Below are 17,286 nucleotides of genomic sequence, written 5' to 3' on the forward strand. Positions count from 1 at the left end.
CCCGCTCCTCCTGCCCCGCGTGTGCACGCGCGCCCTTTTTTCGCGGGCCGCGCGGGGCAGGCAGCCCACCTGCGGTAACGGCCGGTTTCCGGGCCCGCCTCAGGCTGTGAGGGGAGGGTGGTGCGTCCGGCGGGGACGGCGTGGCCCTCACCGAGACGCCTGGCGGGGGGAGCGTCACTGGCTGGGCCGTGCTGGGAGACGCTGTGTAGCCGCCGAGGTCTGCTTTCTCCCGGAGGTGAAGCACGAGTGATGGTCACGGGCGAGGGTTGTTCTCAGCAGGGCCTTGATTCAGGCGCTTAACGTGGCCCCTGACCTACGTTTGGCTGTATGATGCGCTTAAGGAGACAAGGTTTCTAATATGTAAGTAGTTAACGTGAAGGAATGAGGATACTCTTTCCAATTTTTGGGTTACTGGAGAGTAACATGGCTTGCTAGCGTTACTATCAACATAACTTGTTACTGCAAGCTACGTTTTAAACAAAGCACACGGCAGGATAGCCGTGGCTTGCAATCCCCTTGGACAGACAGTGCGGATGGTGACAGCTACTCCACCAGTGTGGAAGAGGGCATACCTTTCTTCTAACCCGGTGTCGCCTTTATCTTTCACAAGTACATTAGTACCTATGGTGCTGTTTGCATAAATAATACTAAAGTGTAGATCAGACAGATTGCTGCAGCACTGGCAAAGAAGGAATAGGAAAATTTGTTTATGTTTGCAACTGAAAATAATCAACATCTGTACAGATCATTTGTGTATTATTGTGTGCATAATACATCTCATTCAAGAAAGAAGGTATAAAAGGCCTCTTGAATTTCAACTCTAAAATTAGCAGCTAAGGTTGAATGTCATCAGCATTGCTCATTCAATAAAAAACTTGTTATTCATGCTGGCTTATGTGTTAATGTGTTCTTTATTATTCCCTGTTTAGAAGAGTATTGTGGGTAAAGTAATGCAATTTGGAGAAAAGGTGCAAATAGCTATAGAAGCAAGCATAATGCTGAGGTCTCAGCATGATTTTTTTTTCTCCTGTGTGATCAAGTGCTCTTTGCAGCTTGATCTTGGTGTAGGAAGAGGACGTCATAAATTATGTACTATGATAATGGCAGATTTTTATTTCTGCTAAAAGACTGGCAGATGTTCTGAATATCTTCTTTTCCTGTGAGACATGGGGAAGAGAAGCAAAACCAGGAGGTTTCTAGGTTATAGAGACCAGCACAGTAGATTAAGGTGCAATTACAGCAACAATTACAATTATTTCTTTGTGGTATCTGCAGGTGCTTCTTGGTTATGTGAGAAGATGGGAAAATGGAGGGTTGTTTTCTTTGTGCATTTTTTTTTAAGGTGTTAAGGCCAAGGGCAGAAATGAGCATATTAAATGTTTTCAAGGACAGTTTCAGTTCCAGGTAATCATCATTAATGAGCTGCCAATACACAACGTGAGGAGTTGCTTCCAATTCATACCCTCATGTGAGCATTTGATGCTTTGTCCTCATGTTCTGTAAGAAATGAGCTGAAATCAGTGAGAGTCCCGAAGTGAGTTCAGGGAGCAGGATTTGATACAGTAGCTTTCACAATTCAACCAGTTATTTATGTAGTACTGAACTGGGGATAGCGATGACTGATAGTGCTGGCTGGCTGATGGAAGCTGTGACTGGATCTTCATGGTCAAGTTTAATGAGGGGTCTCAGCTGTCTTTATGCATTCCTTCATTAAAGGTATCTTTCCTTCCAGGTTGTGTAGATTCAAATTTATAAGTGACAGTTTTGCTAGTTTATAATTTTTCCACTTTATTACCTTTTGTTTTACTGGATATTAGCAAAAGCAAATTTGCAGAAGCAAAAGAAACTGATTACTCTGAAATTCTGGTGTGGCTGACTTAATGCTGATCCCAAATAAAGAGTAAAAAAAAACCGTGGACAGGAGAGTTCTTAGCTGTTAATCTGTCCTTACGTAGTATCAGAGTTTGCAGCTCTGTCCTGAAAGAAAGACTTAACAGGGAAATGACTTGCCAAATTATGCTGAATTACGCTTTTTAATGTAATTACAGACATATTTTTGAGGGGCATAGGAGTATTCTGATTTACTCCTCAAGTATCCATTTGTAGATTCAGCTGACTTTTCTTCTTGATCAGTATTGAGCTCTATATACTATTTATAGACTAAGGGACTGAATTATAGTCCCTAAATCTTAATCTGAAAGAAAGCACACGCCTATTTGTAATGAGAATGGAGGTTCAGAACAGTCTTACCTACATAGAGGTGCAACTCTTCTTATTGCCATGGCGTGAACTGGTTGTACAAGAGGCATTAATTTTTTGAGTTGCTTTGAAAAGGGATAACCAAGGGAACTAAACATTAGCTTAATTTTAAAGTAACATTAATTTTCCTGAGCCTTTGTAACCTGAAAGTGACACAGTTTTTCTGTCCTGTGACAAAGCTTTGTCAACAAGAACTGGGCATTTGTGTCCTACAAGAGAGTCAGCTGTTACACTTTTGGTAAGTACAACTCCATTACTGACAGTGCAAAGCAAGCTTTTGGTTAAAATGCCAACAACAAACAAATCAGAAGTCTGCTTTATCTCCCCCTTCCCCACCTCCCCAAAGACTTCTTTAGATCAACAGTTATTTAAATACCAGGAAATTGTGAATTGAAGATAATAACGTATTAATAATAGCTAATGAGTCATGCTATTTCTATGCTTGCATAACTCATATCAGTACCTACATATTTGATTATTTTATCAATAATTTCCAAATTATCTAAGCCAGTATGTCTGAGGGCCCAAGAGAAATTGAGGGGTTTGATGTCTTGATTACAGAACTTTAGCTGACAACAGATCCTTCTGTCCTTCCCAGCTGTAAACTGATGGTCCTGCAGATCAGTAGCCCAGAGATCATGGTTTGGTCCCTCCTGTGCACTATTAGATACTAGATATTATAAGTTTTGTCAATTAATGTTTTGATGTTTTGTAAAATATAAAAGATTTCTCCTAAGGTTAGTGATCCTTCTGACCAATACCTGTAATTCTGGGATTCAGGTAGCTGAATTCAGTGCCAGGAACAGTTGAATCTCCATGTGAGCAACAGATGTAGGCTTTCACTTGGTAATCAAATTCTTCATCTTGTTTTTTGTCTTTTGCAGGAAGATCAGTGTCTGTTTACTGATTTTTAATAGCCATTCCTGCTAATAAAAGAATATTAGTATACCATGATTTATATTCACACTCATTTTATGGTGTATTTTGCACATGAAAAACTTGCTGCCACTGGCCTGTGGGGTACTTCAGCCTCCTGTGCTTTGCAGACTGTAGAATTTGCTCTTTTGTCTTCTCTGTTATGACAGATGAGGCCCGTCGTCCTGGTCCTGACATGGGAAGGTAAAATCTTGGTTCTCTCAGGCTCAAGGCCTTTGTTCTTGCATTCAGAAGTTCTGGAATATCGTTCTAGGACTGCTAAGATCTTAAGACATAGCACCATAAAAATAATAACTCTGGGAGATGGGTTGTTAACTGGAGGACAGTTTTAGGTTGGATTCTTCTTTCTGTCTTCTGCAGCATTTTGGAATGTTTTTCCTGTATTTCTCCAATTTATTAGTTCTCTATTGTTAAACCTCATTTGAAAACATATATCCCTCTACCTGTGTCTTTTTCTCTCTTTGTTCTTTCTTGTAACTTTGCAGATGAGTTGTTTACTTATCTCTGCGAAGCATTTTTGGTATATAGTATGCTTTGTCAAAGACATAGTGCTGCTTCTCCAGCTACTGCGTTCACAAAGCCAGGAGAAACAAGATAGTCTCCAGGCATGAGATTTAAGACTACTGGGACATTTAACTCTAGTTACAATAGCAAAGACTTTTTCAATTGCAGATACATCAAGGTGAAGATTTTTCTGTGTGACTGAAGGATAGCAAAGACACCTTCATTTAAGACAAGGGAAACATTTGCAATGGTTGCAAATGCAGTCAGAGGCAATAGAATGTATTTTGAAGGGAAGAATGATAACGGAAGTTATGAAGATAACAGAGCATGAAATGAAAGGCTGTATTGGTTAACCAAGGGGAAATGGGAAATCAGGCCACGTCACTTGATAGGGTAACTGGTCTTCTGGGTAGAAAAATAAAGTTAATCTAATCTATCTGGACATCCTCAAAATATTTTCTGTATGAGAAATTATTAATATCAAGGAATAGGAGAGAACTTTGAGGTGAAAGGAGCTGGCTGAAGAGGAAGGGAAATACATGTTTCATTTGGGGGAGCACATTGGTGTGTATATTGATAGATTAACCTATCAGGTATATGGAGTTTACTCAAGGACTTTCTTAAAGTCTTGTGGACTAATCTTATTTTATTAATAACTGTGATACAATATTAAATTTGCTGATGACACAGTTATGAATACAGAGGGGAATTATGATGTCAGGCAGATTGAAAGGACCTCGAGGACCAGAATAATGGGATGAATTTCCTCATACAAAGTGCAGCACCGTTCAGCTAAGGCTAATACTGAGAATTTATACTATTAAGACAGGAGTTAATTAGTTTTAGATTACTGTGGATGAGAATGATCTCATGTATTAACTGATCACAAGATAACTGTGCGCTGCCAATGTAGTATATTTGGTAAATTAATTCCTGTACAGACATTCATTCTTCACAGGAAGCGTTACTTCCCTGAAATTTTTATTTGCAATACTATAGTCTGGTCATTCTAATTCAAGAGAGGTGAAGTCAAACTGCAGCAGATGCCGAGAGGACTTTGAGGGTGATCACGGGATTGAAGAGGCTGTTTTAGGAGTGAAGACTAAATGCTGATCTTAGCTTGTTTAACCCCGGATTAGACCAGATACGACTGCAGTCTTTAAATACCGGGAAAGGAAGAATAATTTAAAGGACAACACTGGCACAAGAAGAAACTCGATAAACTGGCCAACAGTAATTTTAGGTAGGAAATCTGAAGTTTCTATGGCAACCAATGAGTAAAGAATACTTGAAGGCAAAAAGTTGTTAGTTTTAATATAAAGTTTGACATGAGTATGACAGATAGTGTTCATGGTTGTCATAGCAAGGAACTGGACTCATCGGCTACCTCTACATTATGAATATTGGCAGTGCCAGTCCTTGGCCTCTGAGGCAGACTGGTGTGGCTTGACCGTGTCCGTACTGGTAAACTCTCTTAAACTCCTGAGTTAGGGCGCTCGCATCCTTACTGCCAACCGGGAAGTGTCTGGGCTGGCGCTAACCCAGGGAACCGCGTGGAGAGTGCCGGCTGGGCTCAGGCACCACGTTGGCGACTTCACTGGGGGAAGGACTGAGCTCCAGTCCCTGTGCCATGCCCAGTATCGTTTAATTGGTTACTGGTTCCAGAGATGTCTTCCCTTCCCTGCTCATTGTAAAGGGTTGAGAAAAATCCTGGTAGAATATTGTATAGACCTCCCTACTGAAATACTAATGGCACTGAAATTTTTTCCATTATTGTTCCTATTTCTAAAATGTAAATAAATTCTGCTTTATGCGGAGATTTGAAAAAAAAAAAAAAGAAAAAGTAAACCTGGGCAAAAAATGTGTTCTTTTTTTACAATAGAAAATAATTCACTTAAACTTCATAAAGTAGTTTGCTATTAGATCCTACTCTCAGGTCAAAAATCCTACAAATAGCTGGAAGATATGAGGAAAAATGGCACTTTCTATTTGCTTTGTTGTTATTCTGTCGTTGTGCATGTGCTATTAACTACTTTTGGAAAGAGGGTAGCAGATTAGACACTGTAGGAGGAGAACATTACTAGTTCTTACAGAAAGACACAAAGAATGCAGTGATTGCAATCTTACAAATTTTATATATTACATAAAAACAAAAACAAATTTAAGGTTATTTTCTGTGTTCTTGTAAAATAATCTTTTTAGGTTTTTAGATCTTATCAGAGAATATGGTTCACAGTTTACAGTTTACAGATGATGAAAGCACAGTGAGTACATTCCAGTGTGTTTTTCCTTTATACCCCTTTGAATTATGTAGCTGTTACAATGAGATGACCAAAGTGGCAAAAGAACAATCAGAAATTTTCTGCAAATGACAATAGGAAAATGAAGCAACAGTTTCTTAGCAACAAACTGGAAATATGCTAAATAATATTTTTTTCTGCTGAGGTTTGTGTACGCTGTGTTCCAAGCATTGTTCTGAAGTAGACCCAGATTTTTGTCCGTGGTTCTTTTAGATTAATGTTCTTACAGGTTTGCCTCGACATGGAGTTTTTCTGAAGAACCACTGTTTGTGGAGATGTTCTTACCCGGAGTACAAATGGAATCAAAAATCTTGTTTTGTAAGCCTAAGGCATTAGATGGAACATTAAAGCTGCATTTTTTTAAGGGTTTGGTGAACTGTAAAATAAAAAGCAAACCATTCCAGCCAGAGGTTGCTCATTTGGAAAGGGTGAGGAACAGTTGATCCAGCTCTGGCTGTCTCTTGGTGGTGGTGAACAGACTGAATTGAACTTCTGCATAGTTGAGGTGCTGAGTCCTGAGCAGAACTGTGATTACACAGTGCATAATCTACATAGTGTACATTATGAAAAGGTATTTATTTTTTGTGGAATATGAAATTAACAGAAAAAGGGGAAATGAAGAACAAAATGTTTAATTTTGACCTTTACAGAAACTCTTCAGTAGTCTTAAAAAAAGTAAATAAAAAAGCCAAAAGAAACCCCGAAAGAAAGCATTACTTTCAAGTTGACCCAAAATGTATTGCTTCCCGCCCTCCCCCCCCCCAGCATAATCCAAAAATATTCTGCTAAAATCTTCCTCCTTTTTTTGTTTTGGGCACTGCAAAAGAAATTCTGGCTTTTAATCTCAAGTGCACACATTTTACCTGAAAGCATTTCTTGGCATGTCCTTCTATATCCCACAAACCAGTTCCTTCATATTCCAGCTGATTCAGGCATTGCAATAAATGCTGAGATTTTCTAAATTTTCAACTTCTCTGCAAATAATTTGATTTATGGGTTAATTCTTCGGGAACGTGTAACAGGTAAAGTAAGAATCACAACCTTTTCGAGCAGTTTCCAGAAAGGCAGCCACCTAACTGCTGAGGAGCAAAGGAGAACTGTGCACCTGTGCAACATGACAAATCCTTTCACCCAAGAGTCCTTAGGTCGAGTCAGTATACCTGAAGAATCCTTCAGGGACAAAGTCCTCCCATCTATTTTGTCTTTTTTTTTTTTTTTTTTTTTTAGCCTGTATTGCATTTAGACTTTTATTGCTTTAGAAGGCATGAATAACACTATTTCTCTTCTTCCAGTAGGTATGAGTGCCATTTTCCCAGGTGCTCTGCGTTTGTCTCCATCAATGAAGGATTATTTAAAATCAGCCCTGTTTTGGTTTCGGAAGCTTACGCAGCTCCTGTGTTAAAATGGAGTTTCCAGTTCACTCTGGATTTCACAAAAGCAGTATGAAATAGCTCTTCATTCTATTACAATAGCTATGACAAGGTTAGAATGAAGCCGAAAGTAGAGCTGTATTTGGGAGAAGAGAGTAGTGGAAAAGGGAGGAGCTGAAAGCAGCAGCAGCAGTGGAAGGGAAGTCATGCGTGACTTTCATCACAGATGAGAATGACAGACCACTTAGGGTGGATATGCCAGCCGATTTACTATCAGAGGGGATTAATTTTTGTATGTGTCGTTTTGGAACAAAATATGCAAGCTTTTTTTTCTTTTTTCTCTCTATCAGGCAAATGTGTGGGTCAAAAGGAGGTATGTTTATATAGAATCTGGGCAAGGTAATTCCTTCTGTGATCTTTATTCTGGTCCAGTATTCAATTTTCAGAAAAAAAAATCTTATTGTTATACTGCTTTTCGCATTTCCAGGATTTTTGTAGATCTCTCTGACATATCTACTGATCTTAAAATGAATGGGAGTCATACCTGCACAGTGTTTCCTGGACTGAGTTATAAGGACAGATTTTTAAAGGCATTAAGGGAGCTGTTCACTTTAAACCCTCTTCTTTAGTGACTAATATGATAAATCAGCCTAATTGTATATCTAAACTCCACATTCTTCAGTCTTTAAAACTGACTTATGAAATACCTGATTTGAAAACGGCAATGAGTTCCTAATTGAGGGTACACAAAAGAAAATGTCTTTGGTCTCGTAACATCTTTTAAGATTCATGAGAACTACCTGCAAGGTGAAATAACCACAAATTGGCTGTGAAAGAACTTGGAAAATGCTTTTCCTAACTAACTGAGACTGGGATTTCAGCATGTTTTCCTAATACTTAGCATTGGCCAAAGCTTGCATGTCAGGATTCTGAATTTGAGAACATTTTATAAAACTTTTTTTTTTCTCCTTGTGGATCTAGTTACTTAACTACTCTGAGAGGACTTAGGTTCAGTTATAGCTATTATAGCTGCTGTCTGATGATGTTCCTTGGTTAAAAGGATAATGCAAAGGAGATGTTCAAAACAGCGTTTCTCATTTTAATTCGTCATCATGCCTTGAAAACCCCAAATGGTTTTGGTTTTCTATTACATAACAGTTTAATTATTTATATGTACTTTGGATTAGATTTTTCTGCTAGTAATTCTGTTGTACATTTGCAATTAATGGAGATGCTTAAATTTTTTACTGCTATACTGGTTTAACTGAGCACAGGATTTGGCCTAACTAGTACACAGAGAAGTAGCACACAGAGGACTGCATTTATTTTTTGCTAAATAAAAGCTGAGGTACTTACCAGGCATAAAATAAGAGTCAATCAAATTCTAGGCAATGTATTGCATAGTATTATCTAATCCTTACAATTTCTGGAATTATTTTTATACATTATCAACAAAACTTACTGGGTCATGCAGGCATTTCACAGTAAAAGTGAAAAAGAAATGCTGCACCCACTCAAATAAGCCCTTGTAAAATATTTACAGGGTTTTTTAAACTCCAGGTGTGCGTGTGACTGTTGTGTTCCATACGATCATTGCAAAGGCCACTGTCTTGAGGCCCGGAGAATCACTTGGCTCAGTAAATGCTAACCGCAACTGTGCGTGTTGATTCTTGTCCTGCATGCATTTTGCATCGCTAACCTACCCCAAAAGAAGCTGTCTTACTAAATTTTTTTTAAAAAGATAGCGTTTTCCATGCTAATTTGTCCATCAGTTGGGGGTAAAAATGGCGTATCTTTATTTTGAAATAAATACTCTCCATTGTACCCGCAATGTACTCTGTGAGCCAGAATGATAAATCCTACAGCATCCAAGGCCTAACTGCGTGTATCAGGAAGAATATCCACATTGAAATCTGCCCCGCGCCATGTGTGAGTGGTGTGTAACCCCAGTCAGGGAAGCAGTTATGATGCCTTCCATGTAGATTCACAATTCACTGCAAGGACTTCAAAGGGGTTTTTTTGTTGTTTGTTTGTTTGTTTTAGATTAATATAAAGGCATTCATTGGGGGAGGAAGCCGCTTTGGAGTTTTCATTAAAATCAGCATGTTTATAGGTTTCTTCTGTGTGAGTCTGCTTTGAAATGGCAGTGACAGCGGGCAGGACGCTGGTGAGGGGTCCTGGCACAGCTGACAAGGGACGTTACCCGAGCTGAGGGCATGGTAGCAGTGGACGGGGAGGCCGCAGCAGCGGAAGAGGAGCTTCGGGGTAGCTGTAGCTGCGGGAGGGAAAGCCCATGGAGGCCACAGCTGTGGAAGGGGAGCTCCGCGGGCGGCCACAGCAGGCGGGGGGCGCGGGCCCGGCGGGGCAAGCTGGGCCGTGGGAGGCGCGCGCGAGTAACGACCGCTGAGGGGGCGCCGGCGCCCCCCGCGCGTGCGGATCTTGCCGCTGCTTTGCCCCGCGGAGGCCGCTGTAGCGCCGCGTTGCCCCGGCGACCGGCTCGGCGGTGCTGGGGCGGCCCCACCGCGGGGGCCGGCGCCGTGAGGGCTGCGGGGCTGCCCCGGCCCGGGTGCCGTGGCGCTCGCCCCCGCGCTGCCGGGGAGGGCGCCTGCGGGGCTGCGCCGCGGGAACGGGACGGGGGCGGGGAGCGTCACTGCACCACAGCGACCGTCCCTCCTCCCGGGGTGGGAGGGCAGAGGCGGCACCCCGGCACAGGGCTGCTCCGCTCCGCGCCTTGCCCCGTTGGTGAGGAGCAAGCCCCGCAGCCCGGGCACCGTGCAGAGAGGCTCCGCCGTCCCCTCTCCGCGCCCAGAGGCAGCCTGCCCTCCCTCGCCTCCCCCCCCCGTGCGGACAGGGGCGGCCGGCGAAGAGGGGAAACTTGGCTCGAAACTCCCTCCCTCCCGCCCCTGCCGAGGTACCAGCGGCTGCACCGGGCTGCCGGCGCCGGGGGCTGCAGGCACCAGCCCCGCTCCCTGCCCGCCCGGGCCAAGCGGAGCGGCGCGGCCGGATAAAGTTTCCCGTCAGGAGGCTCGGCGGGGGCGAGTGGCGGCGGGCGGCCGCTGCCGCAGTGTGTGCGCTGAGGCGAGGCGGTGGCGGCGGCCTCCCGGCGGCAGGAGGAAGGCGGCAGGCGCGGCTGGCGCGCTCGGAGGGGGTGTTGCGCCGTGTCGGTCCTGCCTCCTTCAGTGCGATGTGAGACTCGGGGAGAGCATCGGTTGCCAAAGGCTTTAGTTGTTACATGCATCCAATAATCTTCTTCTCCAAAATGGATTTTAGTCAGAGCAATCTATTTGGATACATAGAAGACCTGCAGGAACTAACTATTATAGAGAGGCCAGTACGCAGGAGCCTGAAGGTATATACTTCAAAATAGAATGATGCTTTAAAATCCATATGAAACTGTGTCTCTTTGATTTATGTACAGCTAACTGAATAGGCAGTTTATTTTTTACAGCACCAGGATACTAAAAATTGTTTTCAGTTGTTTTGGAATATGACTCGAATTCTATATCGCAGGGACTTAATATTCTCGGTATAACGCTATTAAGCTGGAAAAAAATAGACTAACTTAGCTCTATATATGTGACTTGTTTATACTTTAAGTGATTAATAGGGATAGTGTCTGTCTTGGAACCGTACTTCTATTACATCCCATCTTTTCCTGGTGAAGGATTTATTTGATTGAATTTGAGATGTTGGCTAGAGGTTTCAAGGATTAAATTCAAATTACTCATGGAACTATCTCTGGATGTGGGGAGGAAGGGGTTGTTTTAAGAAGATTAAAATTAGCAAATAGTAAGGCATTGTAAACTCATGTCTCTATTTCATGCTTGACAGACACCAGAAGAAATAGAAAGATTGACAGTTGATGAAGAACTCAGTGATATTGAGAGGGCTGTTTATCTACTCAGGTACTTCCTAAAATATTATTGTGAAACATTGCTGACCATCATGCTTACATACAGCTTTTTTAGTGCTTTACTCCTTTTATTTGCTGTCTTTCAGTAGTAGTTTGTTACTTTCTGTATGTGTATAGATGAGTTAAAAACAGGTACTGTATTTTTTTTAAAAAAATGCATAGGATAGGATGCCTATGTACATGTATAAACATTTCTGAGTTTCTAATATGGCCCTCACCAACACTGAGTAGTACTTCGTTTTCTTTTCCCCTGCAGTTGATTTTGCGAGATTCCCCGAGTGTTAACATTAATAACACCAATTATTCAGTGGCTTCATATTCACTCTAAGGCATGAGCAGTTACCACAGACTGATAACAGAGCTGTTCAAGCATACCATATGCACCTGGGCTTTCAGAAGAGAAAACTTGAGAGATTAGTTTCGTAGTCCTTAGGAAATACTGTAGAAGATACTATATTAACACTTCCCTGTGTTCTGGCTTCTCATTTTACCTCCTCCTCCTTGTTATTTGAAGTATTTATTTGCAACTACTTGAATAACTTAGATTTTGATAGTTTAAAATACAGATCTTTCAACTACTGTGTAAGTCATCTTGAGAGTAGAAATGTTCTGAGGGATTTTGATTTGAATATGCATTTTTAAACAATGCCTAGTAATTAGAGAACCAGCTGCAGCTCCCTCTCAGTTTGCTTATTCTGCTGTTTTAAGTGCTCTTCTAGTCTATGCCTATCCTCAATGTTTAGAGGACGTATTTTCAGTGCCTTAATTTTCCCTTTTTGGGGTGTGTGGCATTATTTTTAGGTTAACATTTTTGTCCACTGATACTACTTTTGATATTGAATTTTGTTTATGTGGTTTTTTTTTTTAAATGCTGAACTTCATTGAATAGTGGATTTTAAAACTTGCTTTGGTAGTAGTTCCTGTAATCAAAGTAGTCTGTTGACTCTAGGGAAATTTAGAGAAAACAGTTTGCATGTGGTGCATATCATTGCAAAGGATGCATATCAGTTTTGTTTTTTACTTCACAGCAATCAGCATGGTTGACTTTTTTTTTCTTTTTTCCTTTCCCTCTTTGACAGCAAATTTCTTTGCTCTTTTCCCAATTAAAGATCATGTTTCTAGAAATACGTCTTTACTGGATCATTGCCTTGTTAAAGGGTAAAAGGTTCCACTTTGTATCTTTCATCCTACTAATTGCTTTTCAACTTGGCCTTGAACTTCTGACATCTTCATCTGCTTTCTCTCTACTTGAGCAGCTGTTCTGGGGACATAATATTCTTTTCCTTGTGATGAAGTTTTCATTTATGCCTCTGCGTTGTCCTCATTGCTGAAAGGTAGCTTCATCTCTGCTTGATAAGCTTTATGTGAGGCAATCGCTTACTGTGATTGTCCAGGTATGTTAATATAATAATCCAGTGGAGGCTTTTGTTGTTCAGTAGTATATTGTATTCCCTGTACTGAGTGAAGTATAAGCAAATGGAGTTGAAAAGCTGCCTGTAGCACAGGTAGTATCCTTTATATAATGTACAAAGGTATGTATTTTTGGCTTGTCTGGTGTTTTTTAATCTATCGTAATACAATACCCCTGCCTGTTCCTGTTTGACAATAATGTCAGTCTGGTCTTTTCATGCCTCATTTTCTCACAGAGATGCATTATTTGCTGCCCTCCAGGTTGTCCCTTATGTGGGACTCTCCTTGATGTTATCCAGAAAGACACTACCTTTTCTGAAAATCCTCCGATAAAAGTTGCTTTGGTGAGATTGAAATGAATTGTTAATGATGTCTGCGTTGTGGTCCATTTGGAAAGGATGATGCTATCTCCATATACATTCAAAAATATGCAAGAACAATAATAGGAAGCGAATCTCTTACCTTAAATATCTACAAATAGTATCAAAGTACTTAATGTTGTGTCATGTTGTCTTTTATATTGCCACTTATTTATGTAACCCTAATCTGCAAGTTGGAGTTTTTTAATTTACTGAGGAGGATATCTTTAGTGTTGCTTGTAATGTACAATGGAGCTGACTAATACTGAGTGAAACCTTTGTATGATACAGGAAAACTAATGTTTAGTAATTATTTTCTGTGAAAGTCTGAAAAGAGTCCTCACATTTTAATAGCTTTCGTTCTGAAGAAAAAGCCCAACCACTTTCTTCTCTTTTTGCATTCTCCTTTCCCTCTGAAACTTGCCCCCAACTTCTCCTCCCCACCTTTGAACTTGGATACTCCAGTCTGCTTATATGCAGTGTTATTGTATGTTTAGTAGATACTTGCTTTTTCTAGATTTCTACTTCTGAAGTCTTTTACTATTGTAGTCTGAAAACAGGTATGTTGACATCCTAGTTGGAGAGAGTAGTACAGCCTTCTACTGTCTGAGATTTTTGGTGCCTGAATAGTGTTTCTGTTTGGTTTCGCTTTGTTTTTGGTTTTGATTCTTGCTATACTGTGTATATGAGGAGGTATTAATTTCCTATCTCTCACCAGTTTCATCAGTTCATTCTTCTTTTTTCACCTCTCATATTACTTTTCATTTGCCAGTAATACTTTGGAGTTTCTGGCATGCTCTTTCTGTTCATTGTCTTCTAAGTATAAATAAATGTTCTTAGCAAATGGTGAGTATATTGACACACTAATCCTGTTTGAAACCCCACTTTCACAGGAATGTGGCTTTATTTTAATTGGTTTTCTATTGTTACCTATCATAGTTTGGTTTTACATTCTAAAGTCCTAATTGTAATTTTGATAATCTTAACAAGTTTGTATATATATATTTTTTATATATGTGTATATATATACACACACACAAAATTATTATTTTTAGGGGATGACTTTGCTTTCAGTCTCCCTTTTTCTGCCAGTAGTATTCTTCAGATAACTATGTAATGCGGTAGATTGACAAGATGATCTAGCTAGAGCTGATCAGTTTTAGTCAGATTAGTTTTCAGCTAAATCAACTCCTTGATTTGGTTCATCATGTGGATATAGAAACAGTTGTGCAAGCAAAAGGACAGGGCTCTAGGTCTCCTGATGGCCAGAATCACTTCAGTATGACGTAAGCATAGGTGAACTTCAGCTTTAGATCATTGTTGCTCAGTTTTAATTAGGTAACATTCTGCAATTAGACTGAGCAAGTTCTAATTTACTGAGAATGCACTAGCAAATTTGGCTGTCATTTGTTGTAATATCAATTAACCTTGATTCTGTTTGAGGAACTGGCCTTCCTTAGATCAGGTTGTCAGGGATGTTTATGAACTTGCCACAGAAATCAAATGGATTTAGGTGCCTGAAGAGGGAGAGGCATCTGAGTGCCTAGGATCTATGTTTTAGAGCTTCAGGCTGAGTGCTTGAGGGTTTCTGGAGGGTCTAACTGGAATCACTGAAGAGTTGTATTCTGACACTGTTATGGATGTTGTTGGCCCAATGGAAGGAGAACAAAATAGCTATGTGCTGCATCTCAACCATGTCGGTGTCAAGATTGATGGCTTATAAAACCATCAGTGGATTAAGACAAGCTGCCAGACTTTGCATCAAAGCGACTGAATAGTTTGCATTCCACTTCAGGGCATTGTGACCTCTGCTTGGACAATGGCAATAAGCAGCTCAGGGACAGTAATTTTTATTCCTGCTATGAACTTCTTCCTGTAGTCTTAGTTTCCATGTTTGCTGATGTTTGATTGATGTTATTACTTTTTTTTATTTGTCTTACTGTAGTTCACCCTTTTAAGGCATACAGCCTATAGCAAAATATGTATTCTTTGCCTGATGTGAATCTGGTTTGGATACAAGGACGGTTACTGGCATGCACGCTGTAGCGTGGTTTGTTTTCTGACGATAGATTTCCCTGGGGGCTTTACATTGTACTGTATTATTTTGTATTCAGCTACTTTTTGTTTATTTGTGTGTTAAAGCTTCTAGGCCTTGACATTTCTGTCATACTCAAAATAACAGGGTAATAATGAGTTATCAAGATAGAAGATTGAAGTATTCACCCTTTTGGGAACAAACGGTACTTTGGTTTTGGAGTGATCCTATCTCTCAGTTTAGCTAACAACACAACTGCCCTCCAAAACATTTAGCACAGTTTTTGAAGACACAATAGATACTTTATCTAGATTGGAAAGAATTCAATGCCTATAAACTTTAGTAAGTGTTTAAAAAAAAAAAAAAAAAGTTGTACTTTATTGTAGTCATCTTTGATTAGCTGAAGTATTCTCAAATTCTAAACATCTTTTTATACACTATATGTTGTTAATTGTGAGTGTCAAAATCACTTTTTATCATTTTTTATTTTTTTTTTATTTTCCTTTTAGTTTTCAGTCTTCAACATGTTAGTTTTGGAGATTTTCTTTGTAGGTGCAGGCAACTCACCTTTGAATGTAAATGAAAGCTTTAATTTGAATGTAACTTTAGGAGATGATTTTCTAATATAAACATTGTGTCAATTTTTTTTTTGTTACATAATCGTGAGAACTAGCTAGTCTATTCAGATTATACACCTTCTGAATTTATGATCCTGATGCATACATAGTATACTGAAAGATCCAGCTGTCATGCTAAGCACGTTGGAAAATAATTCTTCCAACTATACTGGCAAGTTGTAAATACTAACTCAGAGGGAATTTCTTTTTGTTTTCTTGGGCATAATTTAATAGTGTCTTTTATTTTGTAAATTGCAACTTAAATTTTATTAAAGTTTCATTCCTGATTCACTTAGTTGGATGTATAAATTAGTTGCTTGACCTTGACTCTGTTACGCAAATAAATTAATGTTTATGAAACTGATTCTTTCACCTTAAAGTGAAAGGTGTACCTGTAGTCTTCTGAAATGATGCTAAGTCACATACTTTTATTAAAATTTAGATTTGTGCAAATACTTCTCTTGATCATATTTGCTGAGTTGAAACTACAGCTGAGGAATCAGCTGTAAATATCCAGAGCAGAGTTTAAAAAAAAAAAAAAAGCAGAGAGAAAAATCTTCATTTCAGTTTTCTTTCTCAGGCCACAATCAGTGCAGGAGGATGGCAGTGCCAGTCCTCTCCCCATTCTAGAATTTGTGCTACATTTGCCCTTGTGCCTGCACAGCACATTGGGGAATTTATCTGAGGCAAACCCTGAAAATCATGGTTAGTTTTAAAACACATAACAGTGTGATCCAGGACTTGGTGCACCTTGAAAAAGGCCCGTGCCAGCACAAAGGAATCAGGCAGCAGCATGGGAACAATGCTTGGAAGTGGGTGAAATGGCTTTGAGACTTAACACAATGTTTGGCTGGCTTATGGTATTCATGAAGCTAAGGTTTCCCAACATATAGTTTCACAGTCAAGATGAATGAAACTCTTCCTGTATCAGAAAGAGTAGCTTTTCCCTCCTTTCCTTACGTGACTGCGTGTTACTGATAAATTTTGTGTGCCAGTGCTAATACTATTGCAGCCATACAGTCTTGGCCAGATTAGGGAACTGATACTAATTCTAATAAATTTTTCAGGTACTTGCTTACAACAAAATGTGCAACTGCATGACCACTCGTGCTACTGTGAGCATGAGCAGAGAAATCACAGCTGGTAGATCACCCATCAATAGCAGAACATACTCAGTTTGGGTTACTCTATCTTGAATCTATACTTTGAATCTGTGAAGTCAAGTACTGGTTGAAATGATCAGAGAGTATAAAGTATCAGCTGTAGTGTATTTAATGAGCCCTTTGACATTAAATGGACTTCTGGAAGTCTACACGAGAGCTGTGATCGGTGAGATCAGTGGTAGCTCTTCCTTATGCATTGACAAATTCTCCTCTGGAGATGTCAATTACATTTATGTTTCAGAGCATCTTATAAGGAGAAACTAGGTAGCTGTGTGGATATCTTTTTCAGTAGTAAACACAGTTGAAAGAACTGTGGGTTTCCTTAACTTCTATAAATTGTTCTGTTGCCCTGGGAAAACCTTATTATGCTCTCCTAGAAAAGATCTACATAGGAATATCCAGCTAATTATTTACAATGTT

General features: G+C 39.9%; 1 protein-coding gene across 5 annotated transcripts in view; it reads left to right on the forward strand.

The window, feature by feature from the left end:
* Window positions 1-159: 159 nt before the first annotated feature.
* Window positions 160-17,286, forward strand: part of PPP4R4 (protein phosphatase 4 regulatory subunit 4) — a 78,384-nt gene continuing 61,257 nt past the window's right edge. For 3 of the 5 annotated variants that reach the window (XM_054827653.1, XM_054827655.1, XM_054827654.1), the window contains exons 1-2: window positions 10,079-10,718; window positions 11,201-11,274. In XM_054827653.1, the coding sequence (XP_054683628.1) occupies window positions 10,602-10,718; window positions 11,201-11,274 (191 nt within the window). In that variant the 5' untranslated portion in view covers window positions 10,079-10,601. Of the gene's footprint in view, window positions 361-10,078; window positions 10,719-11,200; window positions 11,275-17,286 lie in introns of those variants that run through there. The other 2 variants (XM_054827656.1, XM_054827657.1) reach the window with 2 other exon arrangements.

Source organism: Grus americana, chromosome 5, assembly GCF_028858705.1.
Source record: "Grus americana isolate bGruAme1 chromosome 5, bGruAme1.mat, whole genome shotgun sequence".
NCBI classification, from domain to species: domain Eukaryota; kingdom Metazoa; phylum Chordata; class Aves; order Gruiformes; family Gruidae; genus Grus; species Grus americana.